The 16,262-nt window shown below is 36.2% G+C and overlaps 1 protein-coding gene across 1 annotated transcript in view; it reads left to right on the top strand.

The window, feature by feature from the left end:
* GUCY1A2 (guanylate cyclase 1 soluble subunit alpha 2) overlaps positions 1-16,262 on the top strand; it is a 182,307-nt gene that overhangs the window by 26,216 nt on the left and 139,829 nt on the right. Inside the window, exons 3-4 of the mRNA XM_039322018.1 lie at positions 3,062-3,183; positions 5,255-5,973. Coding sequence (XP_039177952.1) covers positions 3,062-3,183; positions 5,255-5,973 — 841 coding nt within the window. The remainder of the gene's footprint in view (positions 1-3,061; positions 3,184-5,254; positions 5,974-16,262) is intronic.

The raw sequence follows: 16,262 nt of genomic DNA, 5'->3' as shown, positions 1-16,262 counted from the left end.
TCTCCTTAAGTAGAATCTTCCCATCCCATGATGCTGTAAAGCATGATCTGTTGGTAAACTTGTCATCAATATACAGAGATTTTTTTTTTATCTCTTAGAATTTTAATTCTTTGGAATTTTGTTATAGAATTCCATTATTTTTTGTGTTCTTAAAATGAGGATACCTTCTTGCTTTCTAAAAGCAGGTAAAAGACCATCATCTTTTATTGAACATCTGGAGGATAGGTTTAAAGGAATACTGACTGATAGTTTTCCCTGGAGGTGACAGTTTTATGGTTTTAGATATTAAGTGTCCACATGATAAGTGAGCACATTTGTGAATATTTTATTGTTAAGAGATGTTAATGAAGCTCTGTTGATGGCATACAAATGATCCCCCCTCCCGTTAGTGTAGGAGGCACCATTTAAGGTATTTCTGGGTGTTATCATCGTTGCCTGGAGGATACCCATGAAGGCTCCTTTAATGTCCCCATCAACAGAGCTGGAGCAAATGAGGAGAGCTCACCCCACCATGCAGCAGCACTTGGGTCTTGAACACGGGCTTGCTAACCTACAATCGAGCATCCTAACCATGTGACCCACCGTGCTCTATACCAGTGGTGGTGAACCTATGGCACGGGTGCCAGAGGTGGCACTCGGAGCCCTCTCTGTGGGCACACATGCCTCCCCCCGCAACTCCCTTCTCTCCAGCAGCCCCCCTGAAGGAGAGTTGCCCCTGAGCGTGGTCCACATGGAGCAGCGCAGCCAAGGACATGGCAGCCAGGCAGCGTAGACAAGACTCTGCCCTCACACCCCATCATGCACAGTTGATGCTGCAGGGTGCGGGCAGAGGGCATGACCGCCATAGCGCTGCTGGGCTGCCTGGGTGATCTGCGGTGGGCCCTGAAGGTGGTGAGTGGCCCTGCGGGCAGGCGGGGCAGGGGATGGGGGGAGGAGCAGGGGCAGGGCAGGGGGTGGAGCAGGGGCGGGGCCAGTTTTTGGGCACTCAGTCTCTAAAAGGTTCTCCATCATTGCTCTATACAAATGATAATAAATAATAAAATAAAATAAAGTGAAATAAAATAACCCTGAGCTCCCAAGTGGGCTAAGGACCTTGTTTCCTGGTTATGTTAATATCTATGGATTATACTTTTCTTACCTACTCTAGAGGGAAAGAGAGAGATTGTGTTGTATCTGTAATCTGGTTTTATATGATTTTATGATCGTATACATATACAAGAGTGATTTGAGATGAGTGGCTATATAAATTGGATAAGTAAAATAAAAATAAAAGTTATTATTAAATCAGTGTATTGCAACTTTCTCTTTCCTGTCTGTTTTGCATTATATTTCCGACAGTATTTTTCTCTTGGCCATAGTGCTATTATTTCCAACATATCTATAGGGCAACAGATGGAGGTAGGCTACTGAATACTATAAACAGTTGCCTAATAAGGCACCAGGTGAATGGCTAAATATGTCCAGTTATGTCCAAATAAGTTGTGACTAAAAACAACCTTCCAGCATTACAGAAGTGGGTCTCCTTTCATTACTGGCTGCTACCTAATCTTTCATTAATTAGAAATATAAGAATTGAATTTTGAATTTTGTGCATTGGAAGCCTTTGATGTACTTATGAATTTGCTGAGTTGTGTCCTTCTTTTGTTTTACAAGCAGAACTCAAGCCAGCATGGCATGGTAGTTAAGGTGTTGGAGTATGACTGGGAACACCTTGGTTCAAGTCACCTTTGCCATTAGAAATTCACTGACTGACTTTCAAACAAAGCCATAAAAGATTGATCACTCATATTGATATTTAGATTCAACTGAGTAACAGGCAGCTTCAATTTATAATATGATCAAGCAACAGATGCTTCATAAAACTAATTGGCACCATCTCATTGTATCTATTTTTGTTTTCCCTAGTCTGCATTGACTGTCTATTATTTGTTGCCATTTTGCTCCCCAACTGAAGGTGCATGATAGTCATGCTCACCAAATTACTTTGTCTCATGAGACAGAAAATTTCAGAGTACCAATCTCCATATACTGCAATATACTCACAATAATAATAAATCCTTGTTCTGAAAGATAACCAAACATCTGCAGCTGGAGGTGATTATTCCATTGCTTAAAGGTAGAATTGGATCTAACAGCTACTGCTGGCTCTCACTACAATATTGTATGGATGAGACACTTGCCAGAGCTGTATTGATTAAGCAGTGGAGTTATATTGATTAAGCAAATAATACTTGTTGTTTCCAATTATGCCCTTGATTCTTTGGCATACTCTTCAGGTTAGGTTAGAAGTATGTGTTAAAATTCAGCACAAGCTTCTGAGGTTTCCCAAGTTTTAGATATTTATCCTTGTGGACTTTTAGTCAAGCTATCCTTTCAACTCTCCTTAGTTAACAATTCAGACACGTCAGGAAAGTACCTCAGGCTAGAATAGTAGAAGAAGCTGCTGCTTAGGGAATCACCTTTGCAAACTTGCTCATAGTTTGATGTCAAGTATAGAACAGATATGGAAGAAAAGGAGTGGAAACTAGAGCAAAGGGTCCATTCTTCTTTTGAAATTCACATTCCTAGACCTCAAGAGTTAAGATGATATATGTGCGTATATTCCCCATTTAGTGTTGTTTCTTCTTCTTTATTTTGTTCAGAATATCAATGAGGGCTATAAGCTTCCCTGTTAGATAACCTGCAAGGAAGTACTTGAAAACTACAACATTTTTTCTGTTTTAGGAAGGAGAAATATGTTATACATGCGTGGACAAATATGGATCTTCAGATTCCGCTTTCTTGCTTGTTGCATTTGATTGCTGGTTCATTTCCATAAAAAAGATGGAAGTACTAGATCAGTCTTTCTCAGCCTTTGCAGCTTGAAGGTTGTGGACTTCAACACTCAGCATTCTAGGAGTTGTTGTTCACACATCTTTAAGTTGCCAAGGTTGAAAAATTCTGTATTAGATTATGTTTTCAAAAAGAATGATCATTCTTCCTCAGAAAGAATTGTTGTTTCAAATACTCAGATGGTCTTTGTTTTGCTACCATAAACCACCAATTGTATGTTTCTTTCTAGTTATAGGGATGCTGAAAAGAATTTCCACAATATTTCCAACCGATGCTCCTACGCAGACCATTCTGGCAATGATGAAACTGAAGATGTCTCAGGAATTCTCCAGCGTACAGCAAATATTCTTGGTACTCTATTATTATTTTCCACTTTGACTTTTGTTTGGAAATAAATGTGTATCTAAGCAGAAGGTTGTTTCTGTTCAAATTAAGCAACTTAAATATAGGAATTCTGATTAGCAGGCTGTGCAAATTTGGGTTGGATGGAATTGCAGTTAGGTGTCTACATAGCAGACTCAAGAGATTGTACTTAATTCTTAACAAGTCCTCTTCAAAGAAAGTTAAAGACTATCAATTGTGTGCTTGGTACTCTTCATTTTAATGATGACGTGGATGAGGAGGTGGAGAGAAATACTTAATAAATTTGCAGATGACTCAAAAGTGAATAGCACTGATGAAAAGGATTCTGGATTGGTAAATAATGACAAATGGAACATGAATTTGCTATAAGCCACCCACAGTCTCTTCAAAATGAGATGGTCAGCATATAAATTTAATAAATAAGTAATAAACATACAAACCAATAAATAAATAATTTGTGGTATGACATGCCTGCAAAAAAAAGGTCAAGTAAATGGAATTTTAGGGTACAATAATAAAAGTATAGTTTCTAGAGATTCTGAATTCTAAGATCCATTTTACATTCTATGCTTAGTTCTGGGTACCATGTTTTGAAAAACTGACAGAAATAACTCGAAATAACTAGAAACTAAACGATACAAAAATATGTTAGACTTAAGAAAAGTTTGTTATTTATCAATCATATTTTTGACCCATCTCACTCAGAGTTGACTGGGAGGGGATATGATGCATCTCTTAAATCAGTAGAATTCCATAACCAGTTCTTTATCATCCTAGAATTCAGGAAGTGAACATTTATTTTGAGTTTATAGGAAGGTAGATTCTTTTTGATTTGTCAGAGAAGCTTCAATAAGATGATAGCTGTTGAGAGTGAAATGCATAAGGTAAGATCTTTATTGTAAGGTAGCTTAATAGGGTTATTGTCCTATAAAGATAATTCTTCTAGCTATAGTATTTGTAAATTGATCTTCATCCTAACCTGAGATTGTGCAGTTGCTCTAAATACTCAAAGATCATGTAGAAAGGAACATCTTTTTTTTAAAATCAGACTTTTGACACCTTTCAATCCTTAGAGTAGGTATTTCTCTTTTTCCTTCTTAAGAGGGAAGAGCATTATCTGCATGCTCTCTTAAGCCCTGTGTGTTTACACAGGGAAAATGTTTACATTTCCCATTTTGAACATCTGGAGAACATGCATTTTGGATTTACTGTTACCTCTAAGGCAGTGGTGGCGAACCTATGGCACGGGTGGGCATGCGCGCCGTCGCCCCAGTCCTAGACCTTCAGCTGGGTTTTATCAAACCTTTTCACTTTAGGCCTCCACCACCATGTGCCCAAAAAAAAAAAATTCAATCAGTCAATTTCAACTTCTGGCGGGAAAAAAAGATCTTGCAAAGTTGGAATTGATTGATTGAACTTTTTAGTCCCCCCCAGTCTGCCATTACCACCGCAGCCACGCCCACCCAATTAGCCACACCCACCCAATTGGCCACACCCAGCCAATGGGCCACACCCACCCAGCACTCAACGATGCATAAGTGGGTTTTGGGTTGCAGTTTGGGCACTCAGTCTCTAAAAGGTTCGCCATCACTGCTCTAAAGCCCCTAATCTGCAATGGTTAAAATCAACTAACACTAGCTTTATTCATTATGTTAATAATTAATTTTTAATGTTTGTGTTTGTCTTAATGTTGATTTCTGCTTCCTGTCATTAAATATATCAGAGATAAGACCTTTTTAAGCTGCATATGATTGCTATCCATACTTTTTGCTATTTTCACTTCAAAAGCCATGCCTTACAATAATTGCCTGCTTATCCCATTTTATTTATTCTGTGAGCTAGGGCCATCCAACTACACCTGTTTGGTGATTCCAGGTCTTGTAACTGTTCTGGGTTCTGACTCATTTTAACTATCCCATTCTTTGATACATTTCTATACAGCTAGACTCTCCTCCCAAATGTCTATCACTAGCTTACCAGGCTGATCTCTTTTCCCAAACTTTTGTCTCTCCTAGGATCATTTCCACTGTGATTTCATACTGACCTATGTCTATTCCAGGTTTAAAGTTTGAGGAGCTACAAGAGAAATTTGGGGCTGAATTCTTCAATATCTGCTTCAATGAGAATGAGAGAGTTCTTCGAGCTGTGGGTGGCACCTTGCAAGATTTTTTTAATGGCTTTGATGCTTTGTTGGAGCACATAAGGACTTCGTTTGGGAGGCAGGTCACTTCAGAATCCCCTTCTTTCCTATGCAAAGAGCTCCCTGAAGGCAACCTTATGCTTCACTACTTCCATCCCCATCAGATTGTTGGGTTTGCCATGATGGGCATGGTGAAGGCAGCAGCAAGGAAGATCTACCAAATGGATGTTGAAGTGGAGCAGATTGTAAACGATAAACTATGTTCTGAGGACCTAAACCCAGGCAACTGCAGCTGTCTCACTTTTATTATCAAAGAGCATGAAAGTGCACATATCACAAAAGCGCTTCCTCTGGGGACATCTCAATCCCCCTCAGATCTGAGGATAAGCATTAACACCTTCTGCCGTGCTTTTCCTTTCCATCTGATGTTTGATCCCAGCATGCTGGTACTACAGCTGGGTGAAGGACTGAGGAAGCAGCTCAAGTGTGAGGTTCATAAGACATTGAAATTCCAGGACTGCTTTGAAATTGTTTCTCCAAAGATTGCAGCCATGTTTGATCGTGTCCTTCTGAGACTCTCCACCCCTTTTGTGATCCGAACCAAACTTGAAGCCTCTGGCTCTGAAAATAAAGACAAGGTAAGAATGCAATTTTCTTCTGGGGGGAATATTGTTTTGGTAAATTACAAAAAGGTCTAACAGTTTTAAAAATGGTAACGGTGGAGTAAAAGCTAATACTAAAATAAAGGATGAATGGAGTCTGGTCACAATGCCGAAGGTAGAGGGTGAATAGATTCTTTGTGCTATCTTCTGAGTGCAACATTCACAGATTTGCAAATAGCAATAACATTTAGACTTCTATATTGCCCCATAGTACTTTAAAGTACCCTCTGAGCAGTTTACAATATCAGCATATTGCCCCCAACAATCTGGGTCTTTATTTTACTGACCTCAGAAGAGTGGAAGGCTGAGTCAACCTTGAACCCCATCAAGATCAAACTCCAGGCTATGGCCAGAGTTTGCCTGCAATACTGCATTCTAACCACTGTGCCACCAGGGCACGTCTCAGGACATGCTAGTTTCATCTTTAGAAAAATAAGAATCCAAGATATCTGCATATTTTATTGTAAACCATAAACAGGAAGTGTAGACTGGGACACATACTGAACTTTTTCCTGCTTTCAATACTGTTGATGCAACCACTGATCCAATCTGATTTTATACCTCTCTCGAGCTTGTTTTAGATAAATATTAAGCCCAATCTGTGGGCCTATTTTATGATTTTTTTGTGTGTAGCTTCCTTCTTCATTGCTAGATATTAGATAATGAAATCCTAGTAGATGTGGTCCTAAGGCAGATTCATCTAGCCTCCAACTGATCAGTCATTGTGAGACTGTCAGACTTGAATAAAAAAGGGATTCTTTCCAAACACAAATCTCCTAAAATTCTCTTTAGCAATCTTTACTTAGATGAAAGCATTATTGATATAAGGATTACGGCAAGTGAGTTATTTTCAATTTAGAATCAGTATTTCTGTGTTTGCATAAGGGGACAGACTTTCTAATTATTCTTTTTCTCCTAGCTTTACAGGGAAGTCTGCAATTGTAAATTCTTTACCCATAATTGCTTGATATCAGGCCAAGAAAAAACTCTTTCAATGAGTAGCATGATCAGATAGATTAAACGCTGTTGAAACATGCAGAAAATCAATAAGGCTGAATTTGCTCTCTTCTCCTTTGAGCATGATCAAATACTTTTGTTGCTAAAACCAGGGCAGAGACCAGGAGTAGATTTCCCATATTCAGAATCTGACATTATGGAGATCCAAGCTACCATTTCCTTTTTGGGGGAAAAAAATTGAAAAACTGCTGGAAGGAAGGAAAGAAGGCTAGCTCTAGCTGCAAGAAGAGACAATAATTGTTTTGCAACAGAATAAAAAAATCTGTTTCACGATATCTTACCTGTTATTCAACTGTGATATTTATAATGTTTTCTTTTAATTCTTTCTTTAGATATACCTTTTCCAACTAAATCAGGCTACAGATCCAGAAGCTCAGAGTTTCCATTTGTTTTGTTTTCTTCATCTTTTTTTGCAGAAAGTAAAGCTTCTTTCTACTGTATTTTACTACCAAGGCCAGATTATGGTATAAGAAAGCAGGATTTAGCTCTGGGATATTCTGTCAACAATCTCTGCTTTCTAATAGGGATGTTTGGAGGAATGTCATCTCCCCACGTTATTCCCTCTTCCTCCCTTCCTCCACCTCTCTCTTTCTGTCTGTATGTATATTCATATTCCTTCCCCAGTGCTTGAAATATGAACAAAATTTTGTATTGACTTTACCACACTCAAAAGCTTTATTTTTAATTTTTTTTTGTATTAGGAAAGCTACAAGTGTGACCCTGCCAATTTTCTTTAAATACTTCAGTTCATTTTTACTGACCTTTTTTTTTTTTTTTTTTTTTGGCTAGGGGTTGTCTTTCCTTAATTTCCTTTTAAAATTCAAGTGGAATTGCTAAAGATGGGAGCAAAAAGTTAACATTCCGCTTCTTTTGCAATTATAGTCTCAAAAGCCTAACAGAATCACATTTTTCATGTTTGTTCCATTCTTCTGTTAGTATTCCTCACTTTTGCTTGTCAGACTGTTTTAGGCTCTAATGATTTTCAAAATGAATTACATTGCTAATTTGACAGCTGGCAGTGGTTGTGAATGGAATAATGTAAAACAATAGATGACAATGTAGTTTAAAAATAGATCCTCTACCACGCTAATAGTTAACGTTTCACTAAAGTTTAAAACTTTTTAGATAGCCGTATAACATTTTTAATTTAGGGATGTGCCAAGGCCTAATTTTAAAGACTATATGTTTTTGCCATAATGAAATCTCATAATGAAATGATTTTTTTAAATGGTTTGCAAATCAGTGTGCATACTAGCAGAATCTTTTTGAACCTGGCTGCCCTTGAGATAGGCAGGCCTATTTTTCAGCAATTTCTGAGAATTTGTGTGGCACACAGGGTGTGGGATGCTTATCCTAGTGTAAGATATTTATTCTCCATGCAGAGTGTAGATTGACATTGTTTAGTGAATGTAGTTCTTCCATCATATCAACAGGATTTTTCCAGGCTTTTATTTCAGCTATTATTCAATATCAAATTGTTGCATATCCTTTCCATTTTATGTATTTGGAAAAATCTGTTAAATGCCTAGTGCAAAGAAAGCATATTTTGGGGATTACATCCAATAATTATACTAGTTTTTTTAAAAAAACCTGGCACCTATAATGAAGGATATGAATAATGATTAAAATAACATATATTGAAGAGACCAATCAGCTTGACTACAGTACAACAGTGGTGAATATGAAAGAACTGAGTACTGAAATTAGAAAATCAAAATCAAAATCATATTCAGTCCCAAGTGGAAGAGCAGATTGGAGGCCACAATAAAGAAATTAAGATCAGAAGCAAATAATTTAAAAAATATGAAAGAACAAAAATTGAAAAATGCAAGGATCAGGACAAGCCTAATAAAAAGATATTGGCTTAGCATCAGAAAATATAAAGAAGACTTGGAAATCATAAACCAACAAGTACAAGCAATAGTTGGCAAAATCGAAAGCTATGAGGAATGAATCATCCGATTTAAGCAAAATCAGCTATTTCATTTGGACCAGAGGTAATTCTACCACAGTATAAATGATACTAGAAATTCCGAAAATGGAATATCAAACAAAAAGGAAACAATCCAGTTTTGAAAAGATTTATGGGAAACTCAAAAATACTATAATAAAAATACTGGGTGAATAAATGTCTATGGAGATTCTCAGTCATCCAGGTCATGGTTGTCCCAAAGGTGCTTTTTCAAAAAGCAACTGGACTTTCTTGTTTTTTTTTGAAGATGTTTCGTTTCTAATCCAAGAAGCTTCTTCAGCCCAGAGCTGAAGAATAATAGCTTTAACGTAGATAAACATCTCAACTCTTAACTGTAGGAAAATCCACATTTAAAGTGACCTCAATATTCTAGTGATATTGTGAACAAAAGTCTGAAATTTAATTTGACAAAAAGGAGAATTTCTCCCTTAAAGAAAACAAGTTCACAAATAACTCTTACTTTAAGTAGAAAGACAATTAAATACAACAATTAAATACAAGTTAAATGCTATCATCAGATTAGAATTCATAGAATAGCTATAGAGAAAAAAAGCTTAAACATTACCTTTAACTGTAATCAAACTCATCATAAAACCGTTTTCCACTTCAGATGTCAGCAAATCCAAAGAGAAACCATCCCAAATAACAACATATCTCTTTAAATAAAAATTCAATCTCTGAACTCTTAGCTATAAGGAAAACCACATTAAGAGACATAAAGAAATCCCAATATCCTAATATAAACAAAAGACTAAAAGTTAACATGACAAAGAGAGATAATTTCTCTTTAAAGAAAATAAGCTCATAAAAATACTTATTTTAAGTGAAAAATTTTTTAAGTACAAAGCCTGTCAGATTAGAATACACAAAGTGACTGTAGGGAAAAAGACTTAAATATCATGTTAACTGTAAGCAGATCCAATACATAACATTTTTCCATTCCAGATGTCAGCAGATCAAAAATAGCAACTCACAATAGCAACATGTCCCATTTTCACCCTGTTCAAGTGAACCAACTTTATAATCCTTCTTGTAATGTAAACTAGTCTTGCTCTTTAATCCATTCATATGATTGATCCTTGTTTCAAATTTCTTCAAAACTTTAAACAGTCTTTTTTTTTGTAAATCAAGCAAAAGGAAATTATTCCAGTTGCTCCCTGGGATTGTCATTTTCATTTCCACTTTAATTTTTAAAGCCGCATCCAGTTTGTTTTTTCACAGATGATGAATTCTTTTTCGAGTTTTATTCAAGTTGTTCTCAGCTATAGTTTGCGACATAACTTTTTCTGTAACAATTTCTTCTGGGAATAGCATAATCCTTAAAAAATACAACATAGTTGACCTTATTGATTCAAAATCCAAATGCAATTCCTCAAAACTATCTCTGAATGCTATTATAAGTTGTTTGTCTTGTATGTCTCCAGTATCAAAAACAATTCTTCTTTCCCACAAAAAAATTCATTCTTTAAAATGAATTACAAAATATTAATTTTCAGAGTCCAATATTCCAATGTTTTCTGAGCCCTTAATCCATTTAAAACTTTCTAAAGTCAAAACCTTGCTTTGCTTGTTGCTGTTTATTTTAAATTATTAAAAATTATACAAATACATTTTCATTTTCTTACATTAAGGATTGAAGGCACTAACTTAGTATATTTCCAGACCTGTCATTTTGAATAAAATTTTGAATAAAATGACTTCTTTAAAGGTATAGACAGTAAATAGACAAATTTCTAAAAATAGTTAACAAAAGAAGTGTGAACTTAGTGTCATTTGAAACCTCTGTGGGTGGTTGGCAAATTCAGTTCTTGGTTCTTCCATTCTCTGGAAACCACTGCTTTCAATTTCCTTGTGTGAAGCAACCATATGGAATGCAGCTTGGGTTATCTCATATCCCTTCTTTATCCTGAGAGGATCAAAGAAGCAAATCTACTTGGCAGCCCTGTCTTTTGCTACAAATTTTGGCTCTATTTTTCACAGTTTTCTTCAGCCCACCATTCTTCTCTGGAAGTCTATATTTAAAACAGAGACATTATTGATGAAAATGACAATTATTTTAGGAGTCATTACTACAGAATCTGTGGGCACTATATTGCCTAAGTAAGACATCCCCAGATGGCATTTATTTATTTATTGGAATTTATTAGCTGCTAAATTCCTATGATATGCATGAGACCTCCAAATAAAAAAGAAAATAATTTATCATTTCTAATTTATTTTCTGAAGCTTTCCAAGGTTTTAAGGGAGATATGAGCCATTCTAAAATTGATTTAGTTATTTGCATGTTCTAGTATAATTGTATAAGATAGTGTGATGTTACTTGGTTGTTATAAAGATTGCTAAAACATTGACTGAAGAATTAGGTTAGAAATATAATTTGGAATAATTTGCCAATCTAGGTTAGATTAGGGAATTTTAACAGAAAAAGTTCTAGTTTTCTGCTAGTTTTTAGTAAAAGTATTGTGTACCTAGTTCTTATGAACCACTTGGTAATTTATTTGTCATTCAGTAGAAGCTTGGAGTTTGAAAAGCAGACACACAACATTTTCTTGTGAGTATTTTAGACATTTTTCTTGCAATGAGTTTTGTATTAGGGAAATAGCTATAACATTGCCAATCAATCAACAATAAACAGTGAACCCATTGCTGTTTATTGTTGGTTAATCAACAGAAGCATGACAGGTAGTACCTTTAATAGATAAGCATGTTTAGTTAAACACATGTTACTACATGGATAATTTAGTATTGACCGGCTAGCTTTTTATATAAGTGTGAAACAAACAAATAGGAATGCGTTTAATGGCATTTTCCCAAACTGATAGTGTGAAAATATAACTAGAGCTCGAAGATTATGCCAGTTAAATAGAAGTACATATTGATTAAATCACTTAGGGATTTTTTTTAATGTCAGCATAATTTAGGGTCAGGATGTATGTTCAGGTGAGAAAACAAATTTGAGGTTTAGATGCAAAACAAACAAAAATACATCAAAAGATCAATATGAAAGAGATTACATCTGGAGTTTCTTGATTGAAAAATATGAACTATATCACATACATTGTTCTTATTTCATGTAAAGAGAATGAATATAGAACTTAAGGTCTCCCCAAACAATAAAAAATACAATAAATTGTAACACCCGAGGACCTCAAAACTTTGTCACTGAAAGGAAATTTAATATGACAGAAAGGTTGATACACAATAGGTAATACTGTTAAATGTATTTAACTCAAATCAAATTAAAGTTACTATTAAACAAAAGTTTCTGCTCACTTGCTTTTCAAAGATGCTTTTAATAAATAATTAAGTAGGCATGAACCTTAGGCTTTTTATTTATTTAGTGTATGGCATACAATGTCAGGGAAATCTACACATGCTAGACACAATGCAGTCCTGACAGCCTAGATTGCTAGTTCATTCTGTTTGATGCTTGTGCATCTATCCTTGGTGGGGCAAGGGGGCAAACTAGCTTTACACAAATTAGCTAGCAGCACTCAGCTCAGGGTTGCTGACTCTTCCAGGTTCCTCCGTTGGTTTCATCTCTCCTCGTGTCACAAAGCCTCACATCCAACCAGGTCCAGCACCAGCTTCTGCTCTGCACACACACAAAAGCAGCTGGGTTTTTCCCACCAAAGTTGTAGCGACTTATCTACTCACAATATTGCTTCTTTCGAACTGTTTGGATGGATAGAAGCTAGGGATCGAGCGACAGGAGCTCACGCCGTCTCATGGAGCCAAGCTCGAACTACTGGAGTGAAGACCATTTCTGAATGGTAGTTCCAGTGTCATTAAGCCACTGCACCACTGCATCCCCTCTTTAGACTGAAAAGGTATATATGGAAGTTTGTTAGTATTTCTTCATCATGGATTCTTCTCTGTAAATCATATCCTCCAAAACCAAATAATCAAGCATCAGCAAGTTGTTTGATCCCCATCAAGTGTTCCCTACCCTAAATTTAGTGTTGTTTTAAAATAAATATGGAGTTTGGAACCTCTTTAGGCCTAATAATATTAATTTTATCACAAGAGAATTAGCACTGAAGTCTAGCTCCAGTAACTTAATTGTATCTGAGGTTGTTTTGTAATGAGGTGATTTATTGCTCATCAATGCTCGATACTTCTAATGAGTTGTTTTAATGAGGAAATTTAAAAACATTGCCTACTGCCTTGTATTCCTGAAGTTATAAATTGTTGAGGTGAGATGCAGTCTAATGGAGATGAGAGTTACTTCATCATGTATACCGTGAACAAGGGCTGAATAAAATTAGGTGTAAATCAGGGAGAAGCAATTAGAATTAAAGCATCACAATTAAGAGTAGTTCTCTGACCTGAAACCATGATCCCATCTGCCTTATGCTCATGGAGGGATTAAAAAAAAGATCTTTTTAACAATATCAGAAAATAGATACTGTATCTTTAGGTATGTTGAATTAACTGTCATCATTTGGACCACCATTCCTGAAAAGATTATTTTTTTAAAAAAAATTAGAGATATTAGTAGCAAATCAGAGAGTTAAAAACGAGACTTGTGTTAGGAAGAAGACTTAGAAAATCATACACTAATAACGTGTCTGTAGTAATTCAGTTGGAAGTGCAGTAAAAATTTGATGACCAGGGATTATTTTTAATTTTTTTTTGGAGGGGGCTAAGAAATACAGGATTAGGGCAAGGAAGCTGATAGCAGATTAGAATTTTCCCTTTTCAAGGCTTTCAGATTGTTATTTCAGTATATTTATTTACAAATCCGAAATGACAAAAAAGTGAATATGGCAGATGCAAAAGTTTACACATTATTCCAGTGGATTTATTGTATTTATTACAGTTATTTTTTAACTGTAAAAGGATTGTTGCTAGGCCTATACTTTAGGCAATTCCACAGATGGACAAATACTAAGCTTCTTATAACAAGGACTGATTATTGTTCTGTTAACTTTGTATGACAGCAGTGAATGAAAGGTTATATGGGCAGAAGAAAGGAAGGATGCATATCATATCCTAAAAGCTAGTATCCCACCAACAGTGGGGAAAAAGGTGAAAATGCTTGCTGCATATTTCAGCAAGATAGGAAACTGAACCATAACTTCATACCAACCATGGAATATTTCAAGAAATATAAAAGTTTCAGAATGGGCTTCAGGCTGTGCAGACTTAATGAAAATTCATTGGGAGATATGAAATAGGCATTGCATGCAGAGAAATCTGTTGAGAACTATTTTTGAGTTAGAAGAGAAAAAAAGTAAAAAAAAAAAGTTGAAAACAATGCCAAAAGCAAGAATAGAAAGGTTCTTAGCTGGTTACAGGAAACATTTGTTATTTCTGTCAAAATGTTGCAAAGTACTGTCTAGAAGTTTGTCCAAACTTTTGCACTTGCTATCTTCATTATTTTTTTATTTTGATTCAGTAAGTGCAACTGGTAAATATGTATTCCAATTTTCTAAAATATTTTATGTTTTAACTTTGTACCATGTAGAGATTGAGTCAGCTTCTATTTAGGAATTAACTGGAACAAACAATTTGATTGGGGTGCCTAATTTTTTGCATGCAATTCTACAGATGTACTTTCCTGTTCAGTTATTCTAAACCTTCTGCAAGTCAGATTTACTAGTGAACTATTTCTGTCAGTACACGATGTTGTTGAGGGAAATCAAACTATTATTGATTTGGCCCATATATTCAGTATCTCTGACAAAAACAATATTGCCTGTATTTTGAGATGGAGTTGTTGGATAAATAAAAGACACGATCAAATAAAGCTCGGGCTTTAGTACAAGATAATATTTCCATGACAAAAGCCATAAATGGATGTTTCTCAGTAACGCTGGTCCTCAGAGATTTTGTACCATATTCAAATCTGGTGAATGCCTTTGGAATGAAGTTTTCTTAGGATATCTTTTTCTACAGGGAAGCTAAACAAATAAAAATTATTTTTAAAAAGGCCAGAACTGAGTGCCTGAGTACAGCAAATCTAAATCTGGGGGAAAGCACTTGGCTATTTACATGGAAGGTAGGAAATATAGTATGATTGAAGGTCATTTATATCAGCATTAGTTTGCAAAAGGATATTTAGAAATTGGAGTTGCAAAGTCTGATGGACCATGATTACTTTTATTGGAATAGAATCTTGCAAGTCTGAATGTGCTCCACTTCTTACTGTATGAACCAGGGAGTGGCCTGCGATATTTACCTAAATTAGTTTCTTGGAATACACTCAAGTCCTCTTTTCTGACTATTGCCTTATTCTTATCCTTCAAGGCCATTGCCTATTCCCTCTGCACCAAGATAACCATCTTGGATTGTATCTAGGAGCCACTTCAGCTGGTGAAACAATGGCTCAATCCCCAAATATCTAGATCATTGTATTCTGGATCGGATATGGTTTCTGAGTTGTAGGCAAACAAGGCAGTGGTTGAAACAGGACGTGATCAAGGCTTAAGTAACCATGAATCAGATCTCTCAATTCAAGAATGGTCACAATTGGTACCCAAGATGGATTTCTACAAATCAAAGCCTTTCTGTGCTCCTTGAGCAGGAACTAATAGTCAAGAAAGATTCTCAAAATGCACACATGTTCTGTCTAGGAAAGTGGTACCCCCAATCAGAATTCATTATGCAAAAACACAGTCTAGGACAGGGGTATCAAACTGCCAGCCCACAGGCTGGTTGCATCATACGGAGGCCGCACCCACCCCAGCTGCAATGCAAAAAAAGTTGTGATATGTTGCGACATGTCAGGTGACACAACAAGCTTGACACCCGTGGTCTAGGGGTTCCTAAAACATAGGCAGACTTGCCAAATTCTGCCAATGTAGCCTATCTTAATAAACTGTTCTAAAATTTAGTGAAGAGTCATGGTGGTGCAGTGGTTAGAATGCAGTACTGCAAGCTAACTCACTAAAGTAACTGTGAGAGGGACCTCGGATTCCTAGTGGACAATCACCTAAATATGAGCTAGCAGTGTGCTGCAGCTGCCAAAAAGGCCAACACAGTGCTAGGCTGCATTAACAGAGGGATAGAATCAAGATCACATGAAGTGTTAATACCACTTTACAATGCCTTGGTAGGGCCACACTTGGAATACTGCATCCAGTTTTGGTCACCGTGATGTAAAAAAGATGTTGAGACTCTAGCAAGAGTACAGAGAAGAGCAACAAAGATGATTAGGAGACTGGAGGCTAAAGCATATAAGGAAAGGCTGCTGGAATTGGGTATGTCTAGTTTAATGAAGAGAAGGACGAGGGGGGACATGATAGCAGTGTTCCAATATCTCAGGGGCTGC

Source organism: Crotalus tigris, unplaced genomic scaffold, assembly GCF_016545835.1.
Source record: "Crotalus tigris isolate CLP2741 ecotype Arizona unplaced genomic scaffold, ASM1654583v1 scf7180000017607.2124824, whole genome shotgun sequence".
NCBI lineage: Eukaryota > Metazoa > Chordata > Lepidosauria > Squamata > Viperidae > Crotalus > Crotalus tigris.
Note: the sequence above shows the minus strand (reverse complement) of the source record. Positions and strands in the feature narration are given on the sequence as shown.